This window comes from Sebastes umbrosus, chromosome 18 (assembly GCF_015220745.1).
Source record: "Sebastes umbrosus isolate fSebUmb1 chromosome 18, fSebUmb1.pri, whole genome shotgun sequence".
Taxonomy (NCBI): domain Eukaryota; kingdom Metazoa; phylum Chordata; class Actinopteri; order Perciformes; family Sebastidae; genus Sebastes; species Sebastes umbrosus.
The window spans coordinates 19,994,960-20,021,761 of NC_051286.1; the positions used below are offsets into that span (position 1 = coordinate 19,994,960).

At 40.3% G+C, this 26,802-nt stretch overlaps 1 protein-coding gene across 2 annotated transcripts in view; it reads right to left on the reverse strand.

Moving 5' to 3' along the window:
* Positions 1-855: 855 nt before the first annotated feature.
* atad2b (ATPase family AAA domain containing 2B) overlaps positions 856-26,802 on the reverse strand; it is a 92,969-nt gene continuing 67,022 nt past the window's right edge. For both annotated transcript variants that reach the window (XM_037750802.1, XM_037750801.1), the window contains exons 27-28: positions 14,049-14,177; positions 856-4,315 (exon numbers count right to left, since the gene is read on the reverse strand). In XM_037750802.1, coding sequence (XP_037606730.1) covers positions 4,274-4,315; positions 14,049-14,177 — 171 coding nt within the window. In that variant the 3' untranslated portion in view covers positions 856-4,273. The remainder of the gene's footprint in view (positions 4,316-14,048; positions 14,178-26,802) is intronic.

Here is a 26,802-nt window from a genome sequence, read left to right on the forward strand (position 1 = left end):
ATAGGTTATCTGAAACTACAGAGGTCTGTACTACGAAGCGAGTTCAACATACCCAGGGTTATCTTCTCGTTATCTGGTTTATCTAACCCGAACAACCGCGATCCCGCTAAACGATCCTATGAACGCGTTTGCAGCATATGACCAATCACACACGTGGACAAGTTTACTGTCAGCAGAGCGGCCCATTTTTACAAACAAAGGGCAAACTATAATATTAGTCAAATGTGAAGCAGTTAAAGACATAATCCAGATTAAAAGTAACACAGTTGAAGGACAGCTGGCAAAAGAAACAATTGCAGATGTGTGAATGCATAAATTAACAGACTTATTAGTTTAACGGAATACTCAAAAGTCAGAAAGATATGTCTAGATGGGGCAGTGATGTATAAATAGTTTTCAAAATGGAATGGATGAATAGATTACACTTCATTATGCCCTCTAGTAACGATGAGGCGTATATGACTATTTCAGCCTTCTTCCAGCTGTTTCCTCGACTCCGGCGGTGTGAAACGGACTTTAGAGCAAGTAAACAAATAAATATAAAAACATAATTCATAGGATTTGTGTAATATCATATGATCTGCGCACCAAGCTGTGATTGGTCAGTAGGAGGTGCTTTCATACGAGCCGATCTCTTATCTTGAACATAACCTGCTCCAGAGCAAGTTAGCTGTTCAGCATTAGTTACCATGGCGATCCACCCCGGTAAGAAGTGAACCATGGTAGTAGCACTCAAAACCCAGGGTTAAACCTGAAGTTACCTCGCTAACCGCAAATCCTCCTTCGTAGTACAGCCTCTGGTGTGGATTCCCCGTTCGTCTGAATGTACAGTAAGAAAAATCAACAATAGAAATATACAGTTTGCACCTTTTATTCAAGTATATCACAGCAGTTTATTTGAGAAATACAGTAAATGTTCCATTTCAAATATAACTTACACTAAAGTAACAATTGCGAACAGGTGTGTTAAATACACAAACGAACAGAACTGACAAAGCTATGGAAAGTCTCGACTAAAATTAAGTGTGAAAAAGTAGGGAAGAACAAAGTAATTCAGGATAGAACAAACCCTTTCCTTCTGCATACTGGACTAAGTAGTCTCAACTACCAGACAAAAATTGGTTGTTAGTCCAAACTGGCTACAATTTATAATAAGAAAGGAAGATCACAATGTATGACATTTAACTACCCATTTTATTTCCATATGAGTTTTCTAAATTCATTAAAAAATAACTCTTTTGGCAGAAAGTGGAGACAAAGTGAACATTCAAAGAATCTGGTCCTGTTTCTCTTCCTGGGATGAACTAGACAGACACTACGTTTTAAATATCGATCCTAATGTTAGTCTCTTCCAGTATGCCACACAGTCTGTAACCACTTTGAACGAAGAAAACACCAGAACAATGAAATAAATAGAAAAGTCGAAAGGGCATGTTGTCGCGTGTTTGAACCTGAGAGACCTGTAAACCCTTTTATTCCCCCGCACACGCCAAATAAACCTGCTACACAAACGCTACGCATTTCAGCAAAAAAATTGTTTAAACGGACGCGCGACGCTTCCCGATTGGTTAAATTTCACACGTACAAAAAGACAATTGACTGAATATTAGGTGTAAAACGTGTTTAATAATAAATAATCAGAATCATGAGATGAAAATCTGCGAGAAAAAAAAGAAGCTGAATTTGAAATAAAGGCGATGGTTGTGTAAAGAGGCAGAAAATGTTTTTAAGTTGGGTGATAATATAATCGAGGAACAGATCTAAAAAAAAAAATTAAGAGAACCTGAAACATAACATATACAGTCCATGAAATATGCTTTAAATTTATCATCATCTGGCTCAAATGCAAACATACATAACAATCGGAGAGATATAAACAACTCTTGGATTACTGCAGCAGCCGTGGTTTCACTGATCTGGTACCTATGATGGTACTGGAGATGTTGCAACAGTATTTCGGAGGGGAGAGTGGGGGGGGAATACTGTTTTTGTACCCAGTAAACGGTTTTTCGCATTAAAATAAATTAAGCTGAGGTAGCGTTGGTTTTTCTGTCTGCAGTAGTCCAAGTGCTAACCTGTCGTTGCCAGTTTGCATATGGTCTTAGCTTTTGTCACCTAGAATCTGAGAAAAGGCAGAGGTGAGCTGGGGTCAGAGTTGCACCAAGAGGTTTGGAAGGGTGAAAGAAGGGGGGGGTCTTCTCCAGTCTACACCTGCTCAAAAATATGGCATCTCCACAAACCAACTTTATAAAGCTTCAGTAAATACCTTCATTTACTGCAGTCAGAACACATTTACTGTGCCAATCCACAGAATCCAGCTTCTCTTGTCTGGTGTCGAGAAAAAAACAGATGAAATAAATCCACAGAGTCGGTACACACATTTGAAAGGAGGAAAAAAAAAAATAATCATCATGTAATGCTTTAAAACACCGTAGTGACGGGCACTGCCTAGAATGGCCTTGTTCATTAGGGATTCACAACCCATGCAAAAAATCTCAAGTCAAGCAAAGCATTTTATAAAAAAAAAAAAAAAAAATGTAAGAAATAATTATCAAATACACAACATAACACGAAGATTGACCATCTAATAGAACATTTTCATAGTTGAATTCCTGTGAACAGGCACCGTTAAGTCAGCACCTTTTTTTCGGGAGTGGGATAACACTTGGCATGGTAAATCGTTTTTGACTCTCGCTTCATAATTTTGCATATGGAAAACTGAAGAAAAGCTGGTGTCGTCTACCTCTTCTTGCGCCTGCTGTCCGCTCAGATGGAGACCGACCTCCCGAACAGGTCTGGGTTTTTAACAGGAATACATTTAAATAAAAATATCAAGTGCATCTTCGGATGCATCTGGCCAGACACTGACACAGCCATAGAAGTACTACTTTTGTAATCAGATTTTCAAATGAGTTTTGGCCCAGTTCAGAGATGTATAACCTAGATATGTTTTTAAACGACCTAATGGCATTGAAATATATATATATATTTTTTGCTTCAAGGTCACTGTGACCTCAGTGGTTAGGACCCACCCCAACTTGGAGCTCATTGTCACAATTAGTAAATAAAAAAATCCTGCTAAATATATCAGTGTCATATGAGGTTTTTAAATAAGGCACACACTAGGCAGTGCAAACTCTTAGACGTGTTCCAATTTGTACTGCTTCCAGATCCTCAGCCGGGGTGTCGGTAGGAAAAAAAAAAATCGGGCACAGCTTGAGCGGGAGGGGAAACATTCAGACTGTGAATGTAGTGAGGAGGGGGTGGTTTACGCTACCACAATTTATTTAGGACAATGACAATCTGCTAAGACTGTGAACGCCAGAGGTGGTCCTGTGAGTGAAAGTGGTTGTACGGCTGACCTACAGGCGACGCTCCGCTTGTTCAACTGAACGCTGAGGGGGCTAACGGGCTCTCCGCGCCCCGACGACCGCTGTAATGACGAGGACATAATCGCTTCCAGTCCTGCTGTGCTAACCTCATCGAAAATCTGTGTTCGCGCTGAAACTTCTTTGTAAACTATTGTTCTGGGTGAGTGTCCTCGACGGTGGCTCAGATATTGAATTAATCAAGTAGCTGAAAATGGCAGAAAAGAATGAGCCGCATAACAGCGTGGTAACGACTGGCCTATGACGAAGCATTCCACTCAGGGGGAAAAAAAGATGGGCTCAGCAATGTGGTTCAGTGATTCAGAACATTATACTGTCCTCATCTCCTAGCGGCACTCTGCATTCACACTTCTGCTGGTGAGGATCTGGGGTGAGGGTGTGTGCATTTCTGGTCTGTGTGTGTGTGTTTGTAGAAATACATGCATACCCAAGTGTATGCTCCGCGGAGAAGCGGCCAGGTTTGCGATATGACATCACCCGATCTGTTGGTTTTTGCTAGTCATCCGAGTTAAGAAGTAATCCCAAAGAGCAGCATGGATGAAAGTTAGGATAGCACCCGAGTTAGCACCAGGGTTGCGCCCGTCACCGGTGTTGTGTGCGTGAGTGTGCGTGCGTGACCGACACACCTCCAGGAGTTTGGTTGTGTAGAATGGGTCTGGATCTGGCCAGGTTCCTGAGACGATAGCACCATTGAATGTCTCTGTCCTCAACGTCGTCCTCGTCGTTGTGTCCCCTCCTCCCCAGCACGAAGAGGGCGCTGGATTTTGCGTGTGTTTTTTTTTTTGTGTCGAGGGGCTGAAGCTCCTTCTCTCACTCAGTTTGTGTGTGTCTTTGTGGTCCCGGGCTGTTTATCAGGATCTACCTGATAAGGTCTTCTCTCCATCTCACAGGAATGTATCAAAATGCTGGATTCTCTCCTCCATCTCCTGCGCCACAAAACAAGACACATAAACACATACTGCTTTAGTCTCGAACAACACTGCAAACTCAGATATGTGTGTATAAAGCATCTGTGCGCCGCGGTTTCAATATTACTTGGAAATCTCCCACAGCAAACAACAGCTTTCACCATGATAAATGATGTAAAATGAAGCAAAGCTGTGCCGGAATGAGACAGGCGATTTTTCTCAGCGTGAAAACAGCAGAGTTTGACACTGACTAAATCTGAACAGAGCCGGAGGAAGAGAGATGGATGTTAGCCTGCAATAGACCGTGATTAATGCCTTGAAGATGTTACACTGTGTGTGTGTTCGCTCATCTGAATGGCTGAGTCAGTGCGACAGACGGCGCTACAAGATACCAATTCCAACATCTACAACAAAAGTTAAAAACTATCAACTTTACAGTAAAAAGCAATTTTACTCTTCTAAAGAGAGGTGAACTTTTTCCTGCTTCACTGAATGTTTTTTTTTTTCAACATGTCTTTAAAGGGGAGCCCAGACATAGAGGTCATTAAAGTCCCCTTGAAACGGAATTTAAAGCGTCTCTAACTGCTCACAATGAAACAGAATATTTGAACAGTGTACAGTTACAAGAGGGATTTAAATCAAATCATTTGCATTTGATTGGGCCGCTAAAAAGTGTGCAGGCTTATAGTTTAGCTCGTTACTGGAGTTGTGATACCAATACCAGTATTGGAACCGCGTCCGATACTGCCAAAAATCCGGTATCGGCAAGTACACCAGTCTATGCACTGATCCGATACCATCATTTATTAACCCAGAAAAAAATCAACTTGTTTAACCGGAAATCAATTCTTCTTCGCCGCTTCAAAACAGTACCCTTCACTGTGCTGTCGACCTGGGTGCATCACGGCTGCCACTGGCAACTACTGTTTTAGAGCAGCGAAGAAGAACTGATTGCAGGTAGTTTGTCACGTGATGATAGCAAACAACAACAGTGCGGTGCTAGTGGAGAGTGTAACTGTAACGGTAGTCAGAGTGAGGGAAATGTCAGCCATTTAGCAATAATTCACAGTGGAAAATCCAACAAGTAAAACGGTGATATGTACAGTATGTAAAGTTTCTGTTTCGAGGGGTGACTGTAACCTAGTAGGGTGTGTGAATATTGCACTCTGCAGGACAAATTAGCACACAGGCTGTCCACTGAGGAGACACCTAAGAGAATATGGAATGGTTATTTATTCCTAGCTTCATTTATTTATGTTTTTTGTAACTGACAAACTGAATAATAAAAGATAGTTCTATGTCATTCATTCTCTGTATGTATTTGTTCATGTTTTACAAAGAGTTTAACCTGAGCCAGGCCATACAACAAAGACATTAATCAAATCACATCCATACATGGTCAGTAGTTAACAGCTGTTAAATAATAATAATAACTATATATTTATTTTAGCACGCTGGTATCGGATCGTTACTCAGTATCGGCCGATACCGCAAGTTTATGTATCGGAATCGGCATCGGGAAGGAAAAAATGGTATCGGACATCTCTACTTGATACGGAGCTAGGAGCTATAGAGCAGAGGACTGTTGGCTCCCCACCGCAGAACGTATATTGATTCAATCCACAAACGATTGGTTATCTAGTCGCCCAACGTCTCATTTGATTGGATGAATTTTTGTAAACGCCCCCGAGTGCAGGATGAGTCATCAAACATTTGAAACCGTTTACAGGAAAAGAAAAGACGAGGATTTTGGTCAGATTTTGATGTGTTTTTTGACATATATTTGTCATTTAACAAGAGGTAAATGAACAATTAACTCATGGATACAGGAATAAAACTGGGAAAATGTATTTTTCATGTCATGGGGACTTTAAAGGTGCAGTGTGTAGGATCTAATGGTGAGGTGAGGGGATTGCAACCAAATGAAGCCTCTCCCGTGTGCCAAGCGTGTTTGAGGGCTACGGTGGCCGATGCAAAAAACGGGAATCTCTAGAGCCATTTGGAGCAGAGCCAGTGAGTAGAGTGTGTGTGTGTACGTGGGAAGTGAGCGGTGAAGCAAGAGAGGGAGAGCGGCGGCAACCTACTCCCTATGTAGATATAAACGGATCATTCTAAGCTAGAGAAAAAACAACGATTCTTATTATCAGGTGATTATACACTAAAGAAAACATACTTCTTAAAATGATATTCCATTTCCGCCAATAGATGCCCTTAATTGTTACACACTGGTGCTTTAAAGCTGGAATGATAAGTCATTCAGTAATTATTTGATCTTGATAATTGATTAAATGTCATTTTTAAATGAAAAATGTAAAAGAAAAGAAAAAATCCACTCAAATTTGAGCATTTGTCATTTTTCTGAGTCTCTATAATAATATATTGAATATACTGTATTTTTAGTGTGTCATATTTTAGAGACCAAAAGGTTAATAGATACTTAGAGGTTTTAAATGCTTAGCTGATTAAGCGAGCAGTCCAAAAAAAGTATTTTTTTTTGTGTTATTGTATTATATTATATTATTTATTCCTTTCAAAATCCACTTAGAAATGCTCTTGAGTATTTGGATTGATTGAAAAGTCTACCTGAACGCCTTGTTCATTCATGGCATTGAATTCAGAAGCTAAATTCTGATGTCATTTGTAATCCTCTCATGGCCACAAAACAAATGTTCAAGTGGTGCCAAAGTTCTTGTGTTAATTTAAACTGTGCATTGTGGCCAGCTGTTCATTTGATAATCCAGATAAAATGAAAACTATACTCAGTATAACTATGCAATTCATTCTGAATGGATTTTAAAAAGGTCAAAGAAGTAATGCTATTTCTGCATGTGATTTTAACTACCCATCCAACTCCAATTATAGCATCAATTAAGCCCTTTATCATACCCCCACAACTATCAACACCAGGTCACATGCGCAGTAAAACTCAATGACGGTATGAAAAGTGAAGCTGGTGTGACTGAATAAAAAGTCACTTAGTTTCGAAAATTCCCTGAAAGTTTCAGCACATCAGTCACAGCCCATGTTTAGACACATCTATGCCACCCGTCTGTCTCCCTGTACACCCGCACGCCAACGCAAAAATAAGCTCTTTGCTGCCTTGACGCCTTGCACCTGTGTGATCTCGAGTCTATCTGCCCGAAGGCCTCTAACCTTGTCATCCCAAAAAACACAGCAGACAATCCATCGAGTCTCCACAGCGCCCACCCTCCGTCTCAGTAACATAAAGTTAGGCCTGTAGTGCTCTCTCACTCTCTAGCATGAAGAGGTTTAATTCCTGTGTCGCTCAACATGGCAGAATTGTAGATTTAGGAGTTTAATTTCCCAATGGGGCCATCAATACTATGCATTAAAAGAAAATCCAGCATCACCGCTGTCGAGATGTCATCAATTTGTGACAAAGATGTTTTAAATTACTTTGGCGTACCCCGCCTTCTTTGAACCGGTGTTATCTACTTCCACCTCGCTTACTGATTTCCTCTATTTCCCAGATAAAATTTTCTACAACCCCTGGGAGAACAGGGTTCCCTGCGGTGTGCGCGTGTAGGTTAGGAGAGCAAAAACAACATCCTGCATTTTTTTTTTTCAACAAAAGAAAAAGTGAGAGTCGAGAGAGAACAATCTTGTGCCTGGATGAAGGTTTTTGTTTTTGTTTTTCGAAAGCTACAGAGAACAGATTCACAGGGATGAAAGCTTGGGCTGCATTTCATTCTGTTCTACAGAGGCTACTGTCAATGGAGAAACTGATTTCTCTGCCTTATGATTTTTGTCTTTATATGTCAACAACATTGGTACAAAAAGTCTTGAGAGAAGGTCTCAAAAGAGGCCCTTGTCTGACATCAAACATCATTAATGATTTAAAGAGAACACATGCTCCAAATCGCTTTGCGTGCCATAAAGTCACATCATCTATATTTTACCACCATATCGCCAGGGGGAAAAAAGAAACAATCAAATATTAAATGGATGTAGAAATTAGAGGTGTCACAATTTCAATTCTAAATTGGAGGCAGGCATGATGGGAAATGTGGGCCGTCCCTATTGCAACAATACTCAAAGCACTTCCTGCATATGCCTCTGGCATTTTACACATTTCACACTGCATGAATTAGCCTAGCGGCTAGCAGACTTCAGTTCGTTAGTCAGTTACTCTTCCTTATCTCTCATAGCTGTTCTACCCTTACTTGGTTTAACATTAAGTCACTGCATCTCACGACAGAACAACAACACGGCTGAATTTCAGCTTACATGCACGTTTTTTCAGCTCAACATTGTTGAATCAGAGCAGCTGATATTGGTAGCGAGAGCAACAAGCTGGCGGGCTGTCGAGTGCCCTCTCTCAGCTCTGCCCACACAAGCCCTGCCTCCGCCCTTGGTGACAGACAGCGATCAGAGAGAGAGAGAGGAGAAAGGGGGAAAAAGAGAGGAGAGAAACAAGCGCGACAACACAAGACAACACAACCGTATTTTTGTAGATTACAGCACACTTGTAATGCACTGCAGATGGATTTAGGTTTTGTTTTGGTAATGATTATGTACTGAGGTGGGTCACACAGATACTGATATTAAAAAGATGCAGCTTTTTATATTGTAGACTGTTGTAGTCTAATTCAGTTCTCTTTTTAAAGAAGAATTTGAAAGTGTAAATGACAGTGGCATAAAGGGGGCATACAACAAACGTTGAGTGATCTGTTCACCTTTACAAATCAAGACTCCATAGTCTAACAATGAATTTAAATCGAAAATGGAATCGTGACCTTAAAGTCGAAAGTGAAATCGAATAGCAGATTTGGAGAATCGTGACACCCCTAGTAGAAATCCAACATGTTTTAGGAACAATTTCGGCACTGCCTCTGATGTTGCTTCCAGTAAACAAGCCAAAAAAGGTTTATGAAATAACTTGCAGGCCACAATCTTCAGTAATTAACACAAATAAGCAGAGAAAGAACCAACGCTAATGATGTAAGGCCAGTGGCGTGTACAGCTCTGGCACCGCACAGATTCAGGTTAAAAGGTCAAAGGCTCTTCTTACGAAGCTTTAAATTGCTGTCTGAGGCAGGGGCACATTGTAATACTAGGTCTAGGGCAATGTGAACGCCAATTTGTAGATAGGAACATAGTTGGCGTGTTATTGTGTACAGGGCAGAGATGGTCCCTCTGGCTTTAACTGGAAGCAGGGTGTAGTCCACTCCATCTGCTGAAAGGTCAGCGCTTCTGGAAGCCCGAGACAAGCTGTACCCAGAGGAGGACGGGAGCAGAGTAAAGGAGACAAATGTATGGACACGCTCCATTTCACTCGCCTCTACAATGTAGACACAAACACCACGCGCTGCAACATTAAGTGGGAATGGCTTCAGCCGCCATACTGAGTATCAACCCGGCATACGGGTGTGTATGCGCGCATGTTTTTTGCATTCCCTGGGGAGGAACAAGGAGATGACCTGCTGTGGAGTCAAGATGTGTGTTGGAAACACAGGCAAACAAAACACGTGCCAAACGAGCTGACATTTCTGCTCTGGAAACACCAATTTAGGTTGGCAGTATGAGATGAAACCCAGACATGCCCCCTCCCCTCCTCCACCAGCCGGCCTGTCGACAGGCGGCACCACCTGGCTGACTGCTCTCTCCCTCTCCCGCTTCCTCTCTCTGACATCCTGTCAGCCAGTTCTGGCTACCGGCACCAGGACACTGCCATTTCTGGCCCGCTGTCTGCACTGACATCCTGCAGCAGCAGCAGATGACCAGATGGGATTCTGGGAAAATATACAGCAGCTTTTTCTGTAGGGAACATTGTCAAGAGAGATTAAAAATTAAAATAGAGGGGTGACTCGATAGCCGAGCGGTTAGGGCGCATACCACATGAGCGCAAATGCCCTGAGCAGTGAGTCCCAGGTTCGACTCCCTTCCCAGCGGTTCGGACCATTTGCTGCATATCATACCCCTACACTGTTTCCTCACATTTCCTGTGTCTCTCCACTATCAAATGAAATCCATAAAATGCCCACAAATAACCTTAAAAGACTACCTTATATTAATGCTATTTTTGTTGACCCTTACTCACAATATGCAAGAAATGTATTGTTTGTTGTATTTTCCAAAGAGACTAGGACTGAATGAAAAAACAATCAACACACAGAGTGCTAACACTTAATGAGGTTATTTTTTAATTATTTTACATTTTATGATTTTTTATTTATAAAATTTGCTATTTTGCTACAGTAGTAAGAAACGTGTATTTATTTTTATTATAGCTGTCAATTGATTAAAATATTGAATCCCATTTAATCACATGATTCTCCATAGTTAACCGTGATTAATCGCAAACTAATCACACATTTTTAATCTTCTTATTGGAAATGATCTAACAACACAAAACACTGACAAATATTGTCCAGAAACCCTCACAGGTGCTTTTAGCATAAACAATACGCTCAAATCATAACATGGCAAACTGCAGCCCAACAGGCAACAACAGCTGTCAGTGTGTCAGTGTGCTGACTTGACTATGACTTGCCCAAAAAAACTGCATGTGATTATCATAAAGTGGGCATGTCTGTAAAGGGGAGACTCGTGGGTACCCATAGGACCCATTTTCATTCACATATCTTGAGGTCAGAGGTCAAGGGACCCCTTTGAAAATGGCCATGCCAGTTTTTCCTCTCCAAAATTGAGTGTAAGTTTGGAGCGTTATTTAGCCTCCATTGCAGTATGACATGGTTGGTGCCAATTGATCCTTTAGGTTTTCTAGTTTCATATGATGCCAGTATCTTCACTCTAGCTTTAGAACTAACTGAGCCCGCTACAACCTCCGAGAGACCGATTGCATTAATGCGTTCAAGAAATTAGTGGTGTTCAAATAAATTTGCATTAACATGTTATAATCGCGTTAACTTTGACAGTCCTAATTTTTATAAAAACCAATTAAACTCAAATGAATGAAAAATAGAGCTCATACATGTATTTTAACTCCTTGGGTCATACAGGCTTAATTGTATTAGTAAGAAAATTCTGAAATCTCATTCAGGTTGTTGAACACAGAATTAAAATTTGAAAGTGTGATTCTTTCCTGAAGTCTGAATGAATTTGCCCCCCACCAAGAAGGACATTGTGTGGAAAATAAGGTTCTCTTATGAACTATTTTGGATTCAAGCTCCTGAACTTACTCGGAGTCCCCACCGTCCTTGTTAGATCTTATTATGAAGCAAAAAGAACACTGATACAAAAATAAATCCTACATTTTAACCCTGCTATTGATTTATACCATAACTGCTGCTCAGCTCCACTTCAGTGGCGGGTATCTAAAGCATCCTCCAATAAGCTACACAAAGCTGTGGTTTGTGTCATGATGCCCGTCACTTCCAGACGCTATTCCCTGTTTTAACCTTTCTCAATGTGTGTGGATGTCTACATCTAACCTCCCATAAGAGACACGAAAGACTTCTACTCAGATATTGTTTGCCCCGATCCACTTTTCTATCATGCCTGGAATGTTATTAGTTCAATAAATGTTACCAGTTGTTTAGAAACTCACTGTCAAATAGGCAACATTTGACTTGGCATCATGAAACAAGTTACTTGGACTGAGTTATTCTGCTTGCATGATGTCAAATCTGCAGCTCAGAATAAAAAGTGAAGTCAGAAAAATACATATTTATCCTCAGGTTTCTTCTCCTGGCCATTTCGCCTCAATAACGCCTTTCAGAACTGCTAATGTCACATCTTTTGTACAACACACAAAAGATGTCCACCATTAGACAGCTGTAATAGAGGGTCTCACATTCACTCTCAACTGAATTTGCAATGTTCACATATTCTCTTAGAGGCTTAAACCTCCCTGCTGTTTAGCTGGTAACAAGATGTTCAAGATGTTGGGGGGAACATTGTGTGGTGAAAAGATGAGAGGTTGGAATCACGTAACAATGTCGCATATAGGGCGGCAACTAACAATTCTTTTCACTGTTAATTAAAGGGAAAACTCGCCACCTTTTATGCGGATGTCCAATCAGTGTGGATAGTAAATGTAGCAAGAGTGTCGATTTCATTTCCACTTTTGAGCGACAAACACTTCATTTCCTGCATTTTGGTGAATTATTATGCACCAATTTATGCGGAAATGTCTTTATTTAAGTAAAGGAAAACCAAATTTAGGCGGCAGTTGACAATTCAAAATAAGGATGGGTAACGAAGCCCTGTATTAAACAGGCACCGGGGCAAAACCGGAGTATTGATAAGCTCCAACATTATCGGTTCTTTTAGCTGTACCTTTTAACGTTTTGGTGTAAATCATTATCACGCTGCAGTGTGTATCTCCTCTGCTCTATAATATATATATATATATATATATATATTTTTTTTTTTTATAAAGGGCCAATACTTCATATTACTAAAAACTTCATATAAATTAAATCATATTATATGCACCTGTTCAACAAGCATTAACATGTAAACATGTAGAAAAGCAATGTTTGAATCTGCTCGGTCCACCGCCGCTATGTTTTACACAAGCAAAGCGCGCTAGCTCAGCTAATAGCGAATTGTAACAAACAAGCTAAAACAAAAGCTGTCTGTATGTAGTCATAACTGTTTAGCTTAGTTTGCCACGTAACTTAAAATTCTTGTAAACTTCTCTGCTGGCTGAGACAAAGCAGCCCCTCCTCTCTCTATCAGCATTACCTTCAGGCAGTGAATCACATCAGCAGAGGGAGGAGGACAGAGGACAGGAGGAATGACCGATTAACTTCACTCAGGAATATTGATTATTTTATTGACATTTTAGATTTGTTTCTAGTGAGATATTATTGAGTTTATATAGTGACTTTGCTGTTGTAAACATTAATGTTGCTGCCTTAGAAATAACATTTAGTTATATTTAAAATATAAATAAATTCTTATCCTGTTCTGAATGTATTATTTGTTTTAAATAATATATTAAAAAGCAATTATTTAGTAATAAAAAAGAACCAATAAGAGTGTCAAAGAACTGAACTGATAAAGAGTATCTATAAGAGTAGTAGTATCAATAAAATCCTAACTATTCCCCTCCCTAATTCAAAATATAAAAATATCACGGACTACAATGCAGCAAGGCTCTCAGGCATTTTGTATTGCTTTCAAATATTTATTCTCTTGTAGATAAACTTCTTTCATTTAATGTTATCCCTCCTGAGTCACCACACATGTAGGCATAATTTACTCCTCCATCCTCCTTTGTGTCTTTTGTTTGGGAAAGTAAACTCTTTAAATGTGCATGTGGTACTTACTCATGTCAATGCTACAGTAACTATACTATAACTTTTTAATGGCATACTATACTATGACTTTTTTTTGACATTTTTATGACATGAGTGCAGAGGATGTTATGGACGACGATGCATTTTACAATGTTTTGGCTGACTCGGATATTCAGCCATATTTATTCAAACCAGATTATATGGCTGGGGAAGAAATACAGCAGTGAGGGGCCGAGGCTGCGGCTGCATTAGCTGTGCGAGAGGATATGGCCGGCGAGGCTTCGGAAGATTGCACGCAATGCATCCTGGTACATGTAGGCACTACCGGCGCAGCTCCACGAATAGAATAACTTAGCTTTCTCGATCAATATAGCTCGCACTGAGGAATTTATGGCGTCAATTGACTACATTTACCATCAACACTGGACGTCCATATAAAAAGGTGGGGAATTTTCCTTTAATCTGCTGATTATTTTCTTGATTAATTCATTAATTATTCACGCAGAATGTGTGTTTCTGACCTCCAGTAGCTGGGTCTTTTCGTACTCTCTGCGGTGCTGGTAGATACACTGGCTGAGAAGGGAGTACAGTCTCTCCAGCTGCTCCACGCTGTAGCCCTCACTCTTCTTCACCACCAGATCCAGTAGAGCCTGAGGGGAGACATACAAACAAACACATTATAAATAGAGTATTAAATACTTATTTACTTCTTAAAGACACATACTATACATTATTACTAATATCCATAAACGTGTATGGAGAAAAAAATAATAAAACAGATGGGCATACAGTGCTGAATAACTGGTCACACGAGCTAAGCGCTGATGTTTGGAGATGAAGCATTTGGAGGTCAGCTCTTTTCAAAAGCAATTAAGATCAGAGTGACAGCTAATTTGGGCTAATCATAATTAGAACCAAGTTTACATTTCACTGCTACTTTAATTAAAACATTCTGGACAGTCAAAGGCCCTTTTAATTGACCCGTTTCTCACATTTTACCATGGCCAAAGTCTGTGTGTGTATATGTGTCTATTTAAATACAGCGCTCATCAGAATGCATAGACTGAGACAGCAAAGGCGCAATAATTAAAGTTACCATCAACGACGCAAGGCAAATAGAGAAACCTCGATAGAAATTAAATGGCGAGTGTGTGAAAGTGTGAGACTATGTGAGAGACAGTGACCACGTCTTAAACACATAAAACCAAGGCAATGTCAAGATTAATAAAGCGTGGATGTTTGTCGAAGCCTCTCATCAGCGAAACGTCTGAGAGATAATTACAGTGAGCAAAAGAAAAATTACAGAGGCAAAAAGGTTAGCATTGTATTAATCATTGCACTCCATCGGACTGCGATTCCTGTTTAAATGACAGAACAGTTGTCTTGATTAAAGTAACTGACTACGGCTTCACGTCAACAAACACTTCAGCAGAAACTTAATCCCAAGACAGACTTAATCATGACCACATATTTGACTTTGAGAGCAATACTTCACTTCGTTGGGACGTTTTGACTTTTCACCACAAACATCTCTAATGGAGTTAAGGCTGGCCTACACAAAATTTTTTGTTGAAATGATTATGTTGAAAGTGTGAGAAACCCCAACAAAAAAAAACGGAAATCATGCAAAATCTATTTCAATCAAATGTGACTTTAGTGTAAAGAAACATGGCGAACGGCGGGCAGGAAGAATTAGCAATGTTAGTTTTTGCACTACTTTGTACAGGAAATTAACAAAGGATGGATGAAGTCATGAGGACGCGTTGCTGAACCACTTGTGTGGTTGCCACAAATTAACAAGTTGGTCCTCCACTTCTGAGGTCCATCTTGCTACTACTTTATGCTTCACGTTTTGCATTAGCTCATGCATTAGCCGCGGCCGCCATGACAGCAGTTGTTTTCCTTCCGCTTCAGTCAGCTTGGTTCTCAATTGGCTATCGTTCTTTCCCACGTGACTGCACCATCGGCTGTCTTCGGGGTTCCCCACACACAACAGGATATCAGATCGTAAATATTGAACAGGTTTAATATTTACGATCTGAGATTGGTGCGGAATGGACGGACTTCAGAGCAGATCGAGGGACGTAAAAACACTCTTAACATACCTCACATCACAGGAATATCTGGAAAGATGATCTTTAGAACCATCAAAAAAAATCCGGGCTTTGCTACGATTGTCTGGAGGTGGGAACCAGGCCCAAAATTGGCTCGATTCTTGTGCGCACCCGGCATTACAGAAAAAATTTGGCTCCACCATGACTGTTCTGAGTGCTTCCCCAAAGCTCTCAACTGAATTATTATGAACCTTCAAAAATAATTTCTTAAAATGTGACAGCAAAATCATCATGGATGCAACGTCCACAATACTTGGTTAGCAAAATGTTATTAAGCAGCGCTGCCGATGAGTCCCGGAAAGTCTCCAAGGACAACCATCAGGCCAAACTGTGGCTACTGTAGCATAACTCTTCCTTCATCTCCCCCACTACAATGCTGACAGTGAAAGTAATGGGCGACGGGGGAGATTATTAGTGCTTGTCAGAGGCCTGCATTGTTGTTTTTATTTGCATCACAGAAACCCATTACAACCCTGTAAAAAAAAAAAGACTCTGCTCCACACTCAGCACAACAGTAGTAAGAGTGAGAAATGACACCTGTTACAGGATTAGACACTTGGTAGCTATTGAACTCCTGAGGTGGTAAACACATTATTCTACACTGCCTTCTCAAAATGTATTTATGATGTCATTATCTACATAAATGTTTTAACAATAGTAGATTTTGAATAGTGTATTAAACTTAAGTTTAAACCTAATAAATAAGGAGAAGAAAGAAGAAAACTTTTTAAATCTCTCTCGTACTCACACTGAAAGCAGCAAGTTCCCTTTGCAATACTTTCTCAGTTTGACTTCCAGGAGGTGCCTATCACACTGAACTCAATAGCCTGGAAACATGGCTTGTAATTGAGTAGATAATACCTTTCAAATAATCACACTTCCATAACTTAATCCGGCAGTGTAGGAGGATTCACCGGTAATACGCCTTTGACATAAACCCCTCCACCTGGCCAATCTAATAACTGTAGGTCCCTTGACAAATAAAGTGTGCATGCAGAAGCTTAAGAACACTGAGAATTCCTCTAATATTCAGAATCCATCCAAAGTGATAACGATCATCACGGCTGCCTTCAAAAAAAGCGCTGTCCGCCGCTCTATATTGAGCATATTTTTATTGGATTCTTTTTGTGCTTTTTATACAGTAACTCTGGTCTAACATCAAGGGAGTTCTCAGGTTTCAACCCAGCCATGAGAGCTCATAAAAGAGGACCGAATGGAGCACATCACGGTGAGATGCCTATTTTAACAACACGCGCATAAAAGCTTTAATTAGCATCATTACAACCCATCTCACATATGCATAATAATGTGAAAGTCTCACACTTCAACCTTCCTTTTATCCGACTGCCACTGAATTTCTTTTCCATTTTTCATTATGTTTCCCATCTCTTGCTTTAAGTGCATTTCACTAGTTTATAGTGCATCGTCTCACCTCTTGGCTATTTCAATGTTTTATAGAGGCTCTCCTCATGTCTCCTTCAACCACTACTTTTCCTCCTTTTCTTCCAATGTATGTCTTTTCATTCTCTTTCTCTGTTCGTGTATTTCCTCCCTTGTACCCTCTCTCTTTGTCCTTTCAATTTATTCTCCTCTTTACCGTTCGCCAGCTGATTGCAGCAGTGTACTTCCCCAGCCTCTGAGGTGAGAGTGTGTGTTACACGGGCTCAGTGATTGAGTGAGCTCACTGCACACAAAAGGGGCAGTAATCCCATGCGTTAAAGACTGCTACTGACATGGACCATTTAACCTCGCCCCCCTCTAAACTCCCTGTTCCATCTTCCCCCTCCCCATCTTTACTCACATCCCTTTTCTTTACTCACATCTCTATCAATCCCCATGTTTCTCAAGACCACAGATGGAGCTGAGGCGGCTTGGGATGACAGTGGTTTTAGGGAACAAAGCAGAATAATAATGGTATATGGAGAGGATTTGATCATAAAGAGTTTTTGTAGGTGTTAAGTTCCAGGATTGTGACACAATGACTAATTAATACTGTCTTTATGCTCACGTCTGAAATGTATGCAAAATTCTAACAAGACAATTACACTATTTAAATTGCATTTACCAAAATAATAGTGAAAAAATACAAGGGGGACTAGAAAAGTGCACTCAGTAGAGTACAGACCTCCACTCAATTGTCCCTCCCAGCTCCTAGTCAACAGTTACAGTCAAGATGGCGGTAAAGACAAAGAAAACAGGGATTTATTAATCTTATATAGTGCCTAACTTCGGTGGATCATAACATATCTGGTATGGAATTATCCTGCAGATGCTCTGGTTCAAAATGAGACCAAACTTTTCTATGGATGTCAGGTTTTGAGCCATGACAAAGGCCAAAATGTGGCCTGCAACAGACGAGGTAATTGGGATGTCATAAGAACCAATATTTTGGTACCAAATCGATGCCAAACTTCTGAAAACAGTAACCGAAAGGACGCAGTAAACTCACTATTGACACGTCCACGGGATGCACCCTATCTTTTCCCCTGATAATGCTACATTGTGAACAACAAATCCGTGTTGAAATCTGCAGGAGGAAAGCTACTTAACATGAGCTGTTAGCAGCCAGTGGGCAGGACAGTTCTGCAGAGCTAACAGCTAACGTTAACGGAGGTTACATTGAGTTTCATTATGATGAGTTCAGGCTTAGGTCAAAATGAGTATTAGGTAAAAGTAAATTATAACGCTATCATGATGTGTTCAAATGCAATCTTGTAAAATGTAGGGTTTTTTTTGGTGAGAAAGGAGATGTTTTCACAGCAGTAAAATATCGATTTTAGAACAGGAATTATGACCTGTTTAACTTCCTATCACTCACTCAAAGAACTGAATTGGGTATCGAGAAATGTGGAATTTCACTGGTATTAGTATTAACTACCAAATTTCTGGTATTGTGACATCCCTCCTAAGTAAGGCTTATTTTTAGCCTAGCCCATTGCCGGAAAGGCTTAGGTCTGGCGGAGACAACAAATGAAAAGAGATTCATGTGACTGGATTCAGGCTAGAGACTGGGCACCAACAAAATTCATTACACCGTGTAGCAGCTCTGGTATTTAACCCCTGGCCTGTGAACCAGACGAGATGTCAATTCTAGTCACACCATCAGCCTCCTGCACATGTTTGCTGATATTTCTCATATTCCTCTGCCCTCCATGCCAGGTTAGGATCACCGGGAGATAGAAAAACCACCACTGTGTCTACCCTCCTACATTTTTCAAACTATTTATGCTGCTCTTTTGACACCAGATTCTAAAATATGGTCCTTGTGCCTTGAGTTATAATGGAAAGGTGGGATGAAACCTCTACACCAGTCTATGTGGATTCTGTGCGTTACACAACACATATTAATGTAATGTATAAATGTGGGAATTTCAACCACCGGCAGCCAGCGAAAACAAGATTTTCCATCGGTGTCAAGTTGCTCTTTAAACATAATTAGTAAAATGTCATGGTGAACTCATCCCACAGTCTCATCAAAATCCGCCCCCAAAAAAAACATCCCTGCTATTATGTAATCACAAATGTTGATGGTAATATAAATCTGGGCTTTAAGTTTTCAAACAAACAACCTATAAACAATCACACTTGCAGACTGGAGGTAACTGTGAGGATCTTTATCTTTGAACATGGAAGGATGCTTCACTAGCTGTGTGTGTGTGTGTGTGTGTGTGTGTGTGTGTGTGTGTGTGTGTGTGTGTGTGTGTGAAGAGCCATCCTCAGTAGTAAGTGAGAAAAAAGGGTTAGCAGGCAGTGAGAGGAAAAAAAGCAAGGATTTGAAGCCCAACAGTCACCATCACCAGGGACACTATTAAGCCTGCCTCTCTTATGCCTCTAAGAGAACAATTCACCCTCTTCTTTCTGTTTTAACTTAGATTATTTTCTTCTCCAACACGAGTGAAAAAAATGAATTATAAATTATTCTGGTTTTCTTGTTACCATGAATACCATTAATGCCTTTAAGCTGGGCAGAGTGTGGACGTGGCACTAGTGGATGGTGATTTGATGGGGGGAAAAAAAAAAAAAATCCAGTTGCAGTGGCAAATGATGTGGCTTACAGAGCACTCGGTCACACAGGTAATGCAATATAGATAGTGTTATAAGGGTCAGGGACGATCATGACAAATCATATTACCATGGTCTCAGCATATTAAAATGAAGCGGTCATCCCTTTTGACTGGGCATGTAAAAACCCTGCTGGGGTTGACGACTCATCTTTAATGGTTGGCTTTACTTCTAACATCAAATCAGTGACAAATTCCCAACCATTTGATAAAAGCTCTTAGCTGTGCAGCCTCTTTTTTCTATATGGAGGAGGAAAAGGTATATGATATTATGTGGTAGGTCCTTTGTGCAAGATCTATATCTACTATGTGATTAAATAGATTAATACACCTTCTCCACTGATGTTGTTTAAAGATGTTTACTTGTGATTTTTAAATTAAAATGTTTGTTTTTTTAATCAAGATAAATAAGGATCTCCGTGTATTTTTTATATCTATGTCCAGCTAAGTCTAGATGTCACCAAGTTTTATCTGGTACTCAGACATTCACATCATGAAAGTAGTAAATTTGCCACTAACAGCCCATCTGTGACCCAGCCAGACCAGATACATAAAATAAAAAGTAATATATAAATAAATAACTACGAAATAAAACCGTGTCCACTTCGGGGCAAAAATCAATAAAAGAGTTGTGTTAAATCAATGTAGAGCTTAGAGATTCAGGGCCAGTTTCCTGGCCAGGGTTTAAACTAAACCAAGATGAGGCCATAATGTAGTCAATTACTTAATAAGTGGCTTCCCTAAACACTTCTTAAATTTAGTTTCTTCTTGACTGACTATGGATTAGGAAGTTTATCTTTTAACCGTAAAAAGCTGCTCAGTACATACATATCTTGGTCATAAAATAAAAAAAATAATAAAAACTAAGTGACCCATGTGAAGATTGTTTGTTTGCGTTATGTGTAAAAAAAATAATAACAATAATAATAATACTATCAGCTGATATATCATTATCGGATCTCCCAAATATTGATATGGTTATCAGCCTCAAAAATCCAGTATCGGTCAAGGTTCTACTTGATTCATTTCAACCATCTATTTAAAGCAGTGTCTTTCTCTTTTAGCAATATTATTGCAGAACTTTTGAAATAATGTCTGATATAATTATAATTACCTAATACAACAGAGACAATTATGCCACATACTGACCAAACTACATTCTATCTAGTCTATTTGAACCATTCTGGTGCTATTCATCCGTGCCATAATGCGATTGAGTCAGCAATCTGATTTTTTTTTTGTTATAGCTTAGCTCAAAATATTAGAGAATAAAATGCAACTATTTGCCACTCGAGGCAAAGGTAGGAATAATGAGAAATGTAAAAATGATGAAGTAACCTTTACTCCATTGTCAGTGACAGGTTTTGAGGCGAAAATGTTTTAAAGAATAAAAATCCTATTGAATAAAACAGATACATTTGAGAAAAATGCGATGTTTAGTAAGCAGGCTACAGGAGAGATTTTTAATATTTTATAGATTCAAGACAGCAGTGATCCAATATCACCAGGTAATAAAAAAGAGGAGAAACTTGCAGCACTGACTTTACATAAATAACCCCAAACACCCCCCCACATACTCCTGCAAAATTAAATGAATATAGAAAAAGTTAGGATTCGGGGAAGGTTATGGAAAGGACTAGCTATCGACCAGCTTTGGTTAAACTTCTGGTAAATCTCAAGGGAAATAAAGGTTAATCGATACAATGTCCTTTACATGTGTAGTGCAAACAGTGCGTGTTTGTGTGTGTATTGGAGAGGGAAGGGTGTTAAACAGTGTAGCACGCTGACCACGCACGCTAAGCATTTCAGTTTATGCATTATGAGAATGTGTTTTCAGAATATATAAACAAGTACAGCCTGGAAAAATCTAAATAAGCGCTGAGCCCAACAACCTGCCAGTGGGTATGTTTTCTTTAAAAAAAAATGAACAAAATTACATCATCTATCATAGCCAGAAACTGTAAAAACAGAAATAATCTATATTATTTCAATGGTCCTTAAATTACTCATGTGTGACAAACACTTTTGTCAGCAAAAATAACCTAATCTAAGCTTAAAATAGTGATATTTCATCAAAATCGCATTATTCTAAGTCTTGCTTAAAATTCCGCCAAAAATAAACTGTTTGCATTAACCAGATCCTGTAAAAAACATTAAATTCTGTGCTCCTCAGCGCAACTGGGACACCATGAATGACTCAGCTGAGTACAACAGTCACATAACAAATATTCAGCGAAACTTCGACTGAACTGCAGGCTGATCACACAGAGCAGAGAGGAGAGGACAAGAGAGGTTGCAAGGACAGGTAGAGGTACTAAAAATGCAAACCATGACAAAAAAGGCCACAGTGAGTAAAATGTGACAGCAGCAAATAAAACTGAAACTGCTTGAGGCTCAGAGGGTTAAATCTTTACAGTACATTTCTGTCATCAAGGGATTTTAAGCAGTCTGTTGATGGGGCTGTAACAAAACCTGTTAACATGAGCCTCCTTTTATATTCATTATCTATTTGTGGTTTAATTGGTAATTGAGAGCAAATGTAAGACATTTACTGGCCGGAGAGTAATGTTTGTTAGATAATATTTCCAATACTTCATCCTGACTAAAATTCCAGCCTTGGCTATTAGCTAACAAATGTAATAGCATCCTAACAGTATTCCCTCCAGCCGCAACAGAATGTCTCCATCAACCCAAATGCAGTGTTTTTTCTTCCAGTGGTAGACCAATGCTGTTGGCTACTATTATACGTACCAGGGTTGACAAGAGCAAGACCATGCATTTAAAAAAATCCTCTTCATGTGCTATATGACTAATCATGAGTAAATAATCCCACACAATCTAAACCTTTAGTTCTTATAAACCAAGGGTTGAGTGGGATGCATGAGGTGTGAGAACTGTAAAAAAAAAAGGGCATAATAAATCCCCCGAAAGGCTTGGCAAAAGGGCAAACTACTACAGAATATAAAGGAAATACGAGAGACTGCTATGTTTATGTTGTGTGAGCTATTGACACTGCTGGCCTTCACACGCATGGCCAAGAGGCACAGCTTTGGAAGAGCAATTACATGCAGATAGCCACATTGTCAAGGCCATCAGTGGGAATGAATGAAAATAAAAGAACCACTTCAAACGCTATCTATTTTTATTGACAATCAAACGCTGGTCCAGAACTACCATTAAACTGTTCTCCTTTGAACAGACATGTGGCATGGCTACTTTGCCAGAGGGCCCCCCGCTGTTATTAGTGCTAAAGATGAAGGAAGATGACAAACTGAAATGGGGCCATTTCTGTTGACAGGCTTCTCTAAAACAGGAAATCCTGACATGCTGTAATAGCTAAGCATCAAGCCAAAAGACTCCATACTGTGCCAGCAACTAGAAACACTAGCTCTTTCTAGGCAGCTGCTAAAGAAAACAGCAGAGCAGACGATAATCTGTGTGTCCTCTGTAAGAAGGAGGGAAAAAATTGCCGGGCCAGATTGGATTTCTTGTTCTGAATTCTCATTTGCAATCATTAGCACTACTTCTTTCCAGTCCCATCTGTGGACAAGTGTCTGATTATTGATGAAAGAAAACAGCTGACAATAAGAGACATTTTGGAGTAGTTAGAAAAGCAAGCCTCAGGACCTATTTATTCATTCAACAGCATCAAGCATCATTTCAGCGAAAACTGGCAATAAATAACAGAACTTGATTTTACTAAGTGAATGAGAAAATAACTGTGCCGCGGCTCTGAAAGGCGGGATGCAAATACTGAAATAATACTAATAATAATAATCTCCGTCCTACAGGCTTTCGAGTGCAGGGTCTGTGAACAAAACTCATAACACTCTGATGGTATTTAATTCCAGAGAGATTTCAGAGCCTCTTCCATCGAGTTAAAAGTCAGAAATAATCAGCCTCTTGCAATCAATGAGTGTGATTGAAGGAAGAAGAGAAGGAACAGTGCAACACTCACTGCGGACCCTAATACACATCAGGCAGCATGCCAGTCCCAACCCTGCCAGCAAATATCTGCTTAAATGGTGACTTTCATCCTGCGCACCGGATATTCAATTTGTTCCGTAAGCCGGGGATGAAAAAGCAATTATTCACAGTCCCCTCTTTTCACGATCTGTTTCTTTAAGATATCCCTCCCTTCTTCCCCCTACTAACAAATAAACCCCCAGATTAGTGCTGTGTGTGGCGGTCCATGGGGGCAGCCGGTTGAAGCGCCCAAGATCAGGCCAACTAAAAAGCCTGTCAATCAGTTTGAAAGATGGAGTCAGGTTCGGCAAGACAAAACACCCCATCATCCCCCGTGGGACATGGGTAAAAGCCACTAGATAATGGCTTGATAGCTGGATGTCACTTCGGAGCATTGAGGAAAAAGTAAGAGCATGTCAGAAGAACACTTCTTTTACATGAATTACACTACACAGAACGCCCTAAAACCACGCAACCCCCCCACACCCGATCAGTGAGAAGCGCTGTCAGGGGAGCCCACTGAGCCGAGGCTCCAATTTACACTTGGGGTATTAGGTGGGACCCTAGCGTGACTGTGCAGAAGAAGAAAAAAAACGCGGAGCTGCTATTATGCTCACTGTTACTTGAACACATCCTGGGACAAGTTGGCGGATCTAGTGAGGCAGAGAGAAGCTCATGTTTGAGTCATAACCTTGTTTCCTTCAAATGTCGCAGGAACAGCACCTGTTGATTGAGGGATGTGGAAATGGTCTGCCGCTGTAATTGGCTCCCTCCGTGTTCGGGTGGCAGGGCTACAAAATTGATGTTTGAAAGATGAAAAAGGGGGAGAGAGAGACAGTGGCATGGCCATATGGTGAATGGAAAGGAGGGATAAGCCTCAGAAGTCATCCATCTGAGAAGGGCAGTGTGACAGCATCAGCTCCAGAACAGACCTATGGATCTGGAGGAAGCTTAAGGCTGGTCATCCATGATTGAGTTTCCCCCGTCCTCTACACCTCAAGTCCCATTCCACAAAAAAACACAGTCAAAAGTTTGTGCTGCCTTCTAGGCCTTGCTCAAATAATGGTGGACTTCTAATTATCCAGATACCAACTCTGTTCAACTTCTCTGTGTTTGGGAGCTATAGAAAGCATGGAGGACAAAGGGATGAATTAATGCCAAATGCAGAAGGTTTTCGAAATGAGCCACCATACAGTGCTTGTGACAGGGTATGCCAGCGAGAGAATGGGATGACGGGTCTAGCTACCTCTGCTGGCTCACTAAAGATAACACGAGCGGTTAGCATTCAAAAGGGAGCAGGCCTAAGCTGGGTATGATCGTCAGTGCCATTTTTAACACCATTCTAACCGAAGTGGCTCGTTCATTCTGCTGCTTTTGCATATTGTCTGTGCACAAAAAGCGATTCGACAGTCCATAGGAGGCAATAAGTGACCGAGCTAGAGTATAGGAATTAACAACAGCTGCTTCTTTTACAGAAGGGAGGAGAAAACACTACAAAAACCCTGCACACACTGCCGACAACATTTAAACAAGCATCAGTATGAACTTAAATAACACAAAAACAAAAGCATATTGGTAACATTTTTAGATTATAGCTCCTCTTTTCCATAATCACAGTCTAATTAGACAGTTGCACAATGTGACAGTTTGCCACAGCTGGCTCTGTTGAAAACGATAAGTCTATATTTCAACATCTTCGCACTTATTGGTGGGATGTTAGGCTGTTTATTTTTGCTGAAAAATATTTATCTTCTCTTTACAGCCTTAGTACTTTACATATGATAAATCAAAAGGGAATATGTATTAATATTTAAATGTGCTGTATATATGATGTCCAGAGCATTAATATAGCAGCAAAAAACTATTTGCTATGTAAAGATATAGAAGAGTAATGTCTACCTGAGCAGAGAATGAAGTCACTCTCCCTCTGTGTGTGTTGTAATCCGGCCACCGGCTCAGCTGTCCCCATGTTGAGAGCCGTGCGGCAGCAATAGAAATGCTCCCATCTCAAATTTACCACCTTTAACTACACGGTAACTTCTGGATTTTCCTTCTCCAATATTGCCTGTAGCTAAACAATTCATTTTGCTTAATTCATTTAGTTTAATTATTTTGGGAATGTGATGCAATGTTCTTTGAGTGCTGTAGCATATCAGCACTGATTCCTAATGCCTAATTTATACTTCTGCGGAAAAGCTTGTGCAGTGCTCCCGCTGAGGTGGTTTCCGGAGCTTGTAGAGAGATGCAGATGCACCGCCAACCTCCTAAAAAATGTGACTATGCTCTAGACACAGCGGATGCCAGAGAAGTTTGAATGGACATCAGAGCCGTGAGGTGGGATTTTCGGACAAGTAACTCATATCATTTACAACAACAACAACCTTTTTAGCACAGGAGCTCCTCCTCATCATCCAAATCTTCCATCTTTTTTTTTCCCAGCCATGGAGTAGTGTTGGGCCAAACTTATATGGAACTATTGAATCATGCCTATCGAATAAATCAAAGACCGTCTGACAAGGGATTTGAAAACCACGGGTCCAAATCAAAAAGAGTTATATGCTACATGCAATCCGCCGCAGTACTATGTATGCTTGGCGTGCGCGAGAGGTGCCCGCACCAGCCCACACAGAACACATAGGCACACAGCTGCAGGAGTATAAATCAAGCATATCTGCTGAAATAACTGAATACATAAGGTGATCTTGATCATAATAAATGACCATGGACATTTGGTGTGACCATGTTTTCCCCTTAAGAATGTTCTTCTTCCTGTTACCAGATCATTGCTTTGATACAGATCACAGTACCTGTTAAATCTCCAATCCACAGTCAGTGCACAAAGCCAAATCACCCCAGCTGTTACATCCTTCATGGTCTGCATTAGAATGATGAGCGTGTAGAATCAAGCAAGATGGTGATGGGACACGCGCTGGGGTTTTAAAAAAAAGCTGAAATCTTGGTGGCACTAGAGTGGCTATGAGGGGTTTTCTAACCAATCAGTGAATGCGGTCCCCTGCGGCCAATGTCTTCAAGCTTTGATGTAGATTTCCATGTCAACAAATGCTGCCATAACACAATGAAGGGACAACTGACAGATTAAACCTCGCTAGGTCTAAAACAAACTCCATATTAGA